Source organism: Poecilia latipinna, unplaced genomic scaffold (assembly GCF_001443285.1).
Source record: "Poecilia latipinna isolate Pla-1442-1.1 unplaced genomic scaffold, P_latipinna-1.0 Scaffold218, whole genome shotgun sequence".
Classification (NCBI taxonomy): domain Eukaryota; kingdom Metazoa; phylum Chordata; class Actinopteri; order Cyprinodontiformes; family Poeciliidae; genus Poecilia; species Poecilia latipinna.
The window spans coordinates 343,893-347,790 of NW_015112834.1; the positions used below are offsets into that span (position 1 = coordinate 343,893).

The following is a 3,898-nucleotide window of genomic DNA, read 5'->3' on the forward strand; positions in this document are numbered from 1 at the left end:
AACTGCTGACTTGAGTCTTCCTCTGCTTCAACTCGATATTTAGAAGCACATTTTACTCCTACTTTCACAGCTGATCCTGGGTCAGAGTATCAGACAGAAGAAAGAAAATGTAGACTATAACTTTAGTTCAGGTTAAGCTTTTTGTAGTTTTAATGAGAACTTAGTTGATTCAGAACTTTAGTGTCCAACAGTCACTGGTTTCATTCAGAACCAACGAAATCCAGAGGAAAATGCATCAGTAGCTAGTTTGTCCACATGACAAGTCATTAAAAAACAAGCTGATCCTCTACTTCCCGTTTTCTTCTTTGTGGTTTTCACCAGTAGTAACATCCAGTTGTTTTGACTTGTGATGCGAAAAAAAAAAGTTTCCATTGCAGTTTTGCGAAATAAACCAATTTATTCTAGCGCCAAAACTTTTGGTGCAAAATTGCCATGTTATAATTCAGAAGTTTTATTTTCAAAATGTCAAATTGCGCAATTTTATGGTAAATGGAAACGCAACTATTGTCTTCAATCTGATTTAAAAATAAAAATCTGAGCAGAGCTCATCCTGAAGCAGACAAACTCATCTTTGGACACACACATACACACACACACACAAATAACAAATATGAGTTCAGCACTTTATTGACTGAACAATAGGAGTGGTACAAATGTAACATCATACAGTACAGTCAATGTAAACTGAAGCTGAAGGTCCCAAAACAAATCTGAGCTGTTTGGAAATGTAACGTGTGAAGCCAAAATTGAGGTTAAAAGGTAGATCAAGTGCAAAAAAAGACAAAATAAACATCAGACCAGGAAATACACCAAGCCCAAACAACAAAAAGACAGCGTCTTCAAGCACAGTGAAAACTTAAAACACTCTGAGTTTTCTTGGTCTGGAGATAACATGAATATTTCAAAGAGAAGCCAAATTGGTAAATACATTTACTAAAAGACTTAGTTTTAAGTTAGTGGGAGAGGTTATGGGGCACCAGTTTGTAGTGGGCACCACAGGAGGGGCAGCGCTGGGACTCGCCCTCATGAAGCCAGAACCAGACGATGGAGGTGTTGTCTTCCTCACCTGCACAGAGAAAATAAAAACATGAGCCAGAAGTCTGGAAGCTGAGGCTGCTTAACAGCTGAACTGTGTTTTTATAGAGCTGGCTTCGTTTCTGTCATGTTAGAAATGTATTTAATAATTCTGTCATTGTGACTTACAGATGCAGCCCACAACCCTCTTGTTAGTGATGGAGGGAACCAGGTGGGGGTCATTCTTGGAGCCAGCGTAGCTCTTAGGCTTCATCATGTTGAAAGGATCCTGCAAAGAAAAGAGGAAGATGATGATGATGATGATGATGATGATGATGATGATGATGATGATGATGATGATGATGATGATGGTGGTAGGTCTAACGGTCCTGCCATCCAGGAGCTTGGTCTCAGCTGGGATCAGGGTTCTGTGTTGGCTGATTCTGAAACAGCCTCTGACAACAAACATATCAACAAACAGAGGTTTCCTTAGTAATGGATGATCTAATTAAGATGAGAGCAAGTAGTGCCATGGAAACAATGCACTGAGAAATAAGCTGACAGCTGGAATCTGAGGCTAGATAATAAATGAATAATAAATTACAACAGAGAGCTGATCCATGTCACTAGATATGGAACTCTGATCCCGAATCGCTCAGCATTCTGGGGGATGTAGGCAGAGGAAAGACTTTAGCTGCTCAACCTCTCTTGGTGAGTGGCATCAGCTAACTCACTCTTTGGTTACCTAGCAACAACATGTTGCACAACCTGCACAGCAGCAGTTTCAGGTTTCATCAGCGAGCCTCATGACTGTTGAAACATAAAGAACAGCGGAGTGGAAAGAAAACTGTGGATAAAATAGGAAGTGACGTCACTAGCTTGGCTGTGTTTCAGGTATTTAAAACAAAAATACAATCAATAATTATTGGTATTGACCGATACGAAATCCTTATATCGTGATAAATTTTCCACCATATTGCTCAGCACGACAGGAATCTGGAAATTTTCAGCTTGAACAGCCCTGAGCGTTAGCAGCTGGTCAGTGCCACACCAACGCTCCACCGGGTCAGGCTGGACGCAGCTCTGTGCTGAACGGAGAAAAGTTTGAACACAAGAACCAAACATAAAAAGGTAAGACACTGCGTTACAGCTGCTGTTCTCTCAGTCATGGTGTGATACTGGCTATGATCCGAGCATATATACTGGCTATGATCCGAGCATATAATTAATAATCACTATCATCTACGATTATAAACTCAACTTTTAATCAACTTTGATTAACTGCCACTTCCTGGCAATGCTAACCCAGGAAGTGATCTCACTTAGGATCAAAATAAAACTTGAGCTGTTTTAATTATCACTTCAATTTTTTTAGAGGTACTGTTTAAAAGCCCATCTAGGGACAAGTGCTGCAAATTAGCTGTTGCTATTACACCATGGGACTGCTTTCTGTTCAGATTGTCTATGTCGATGTGTGTCTTATCAAATAAACTTAATAATAATCTTCACAACTAATGAATGATCAATTTAAGAGGCTTTTTCTTTAGTACAAAACCTGAAAAATAAGGAGGTGGGATAAACATCTATCCCTTAAAAGGAAAGTCTAAGCACTTATTTCACAGAATACAGTTTCATCTAAGTGTAAAGCATAACTACATGATGTAATGTGATGTTACCTTTCCCTCCTTCATGGCGTTCATGATGACCTTCTCCAGCCCAGTGGCCTGCTCCTCATCAGTGGGAATGCCTGGGAGCACCAACATGACAGAGGAAACTCAGGATGTACCATAGAACCGCTCACTCGTAATTTCACAGAACTATGAATAAATTACAAGAAACTATGAGTCAAATCCAAACTATTATGTTTATAACGGCGATAAAAACGCCCACGATAAGACCCGAGCAATCACTTTCCTGAGAGATGGGATTGGGTCATGAAGGTAGCAGCTCTGAATAGAAACAAATGTAAAGCAGATGACTGACAGAACCACCGACCCTCAGTTATCTAAACCCAATCTGACCTCTTTGCTGTCACTGTTAGGCTAGTGCTAAGCAGCAGGTTAGCCCCTAGCTTCGTTTAAGAACATCTGGATATTCAAAAGCAGCTGAACGCCGACAAGCAGAAAATGAACTTATTACAACCTAAGAGATTTAGCGGATTTTTACGACAAGAACCGAACGTTTCCTGGCAGAACTTGGAAGAGAAAGCGTTCCGCGGTCAGACGGACTAGCCTAGCTAACACTTCAGTATGTTATCTGGATGGTTGTGTGTCCGTGTCGGCCTCACCTCCAGCCGCCATGCTGCGGCTCAGAGCCGGAGCCCGGACAGCCTGGCAGGTTGTCACGGCTCTCAGCCCGGAGCGGAGCAGTAACCTTGCAGCCATTTCTCCTTCAATGTACGGTTGTCAGTCAGTAAAGACTGATGGACTTCTCCTTCTTTTGTGTTTTATTGGCGGATGGCAACCAGCTTAAGGTGCATTTACCGCTACCTACCGGACTGGAGTGTAGTCATCAATGATATTCAGAGGGAGTTTAATAATACACATACGGTGTGTATGAGTGCGCAAATTTACACACACACTGATAAACACATATATGTATATGAATGCACATGCATACACACATACATATACACTTTTAAATACGATTAAATAACCATGTGATTAATGGACTTCTTCCTCCGAACAAGCTTTCCTTCTAATTCAGTTACATTCGCGCCCCCTGTCGGTCTGGTCCATCAAAGTACTTGCATGGCTCTTCAAAACCTCATTCTCCACCTTCTATATTCTGTTTTCATTTTGTGTTATGTAAAAAAAGTTTCATTTTTAATAATAATTTTCTCATTATTCACTTCTGTTCTTTAAATTTCCCATAGACTCTGTTC

General features: G+C 40.7%; 1 protein-coding gene across 2 annotated transcripts in view; it reads right to left on the reverse strand.

Moving 5' to 3' along the window:
- Nucleotides 1–885: 885 nt before the first annotated feature.
- LOC106947036 (cytochrome c oxidase subunit 5B, mitochondrial-like) overlaps nucleotides 886–3,898 on the reverse strand; it is a 5,957-nt gene continuing 2,944 nt past the window's right edge. Inside the window, exons 1-4 of one of the 2 annotated variants that reach the window (XM_015031811.1) lie at nucleotides 3,302–3,565; nucleotides 2,691–2,761; nucleotides 1,204–1,303; nucleotides 886–1,066 (exon numbers count right to left, since the gene is read on the reverse strand). In XM_015031811.1, the coding sequence (XP_014887297.1) occupies nucleotides 954–1,066; nucleotides 1,204–1,303; nucleotides 2,691–2,761; nucleotides 3,302–3,398 (381 nt within the window). In that variant the 5' untranslated portion in view covers nucleotides 3,399–3,565 and the 3' untranslated portion in view covers nucleotides 886–953. Of the gene's footprint in view, nucleotides 1,067–1,203; nucleotides 1,304–2,690; nucleotides 2,762–3,301; nucleotides 3,566–3,898 lie in introns of those variants that run through there. The other variant, XM_015031812.1, reaches the window with a different exon arrangement.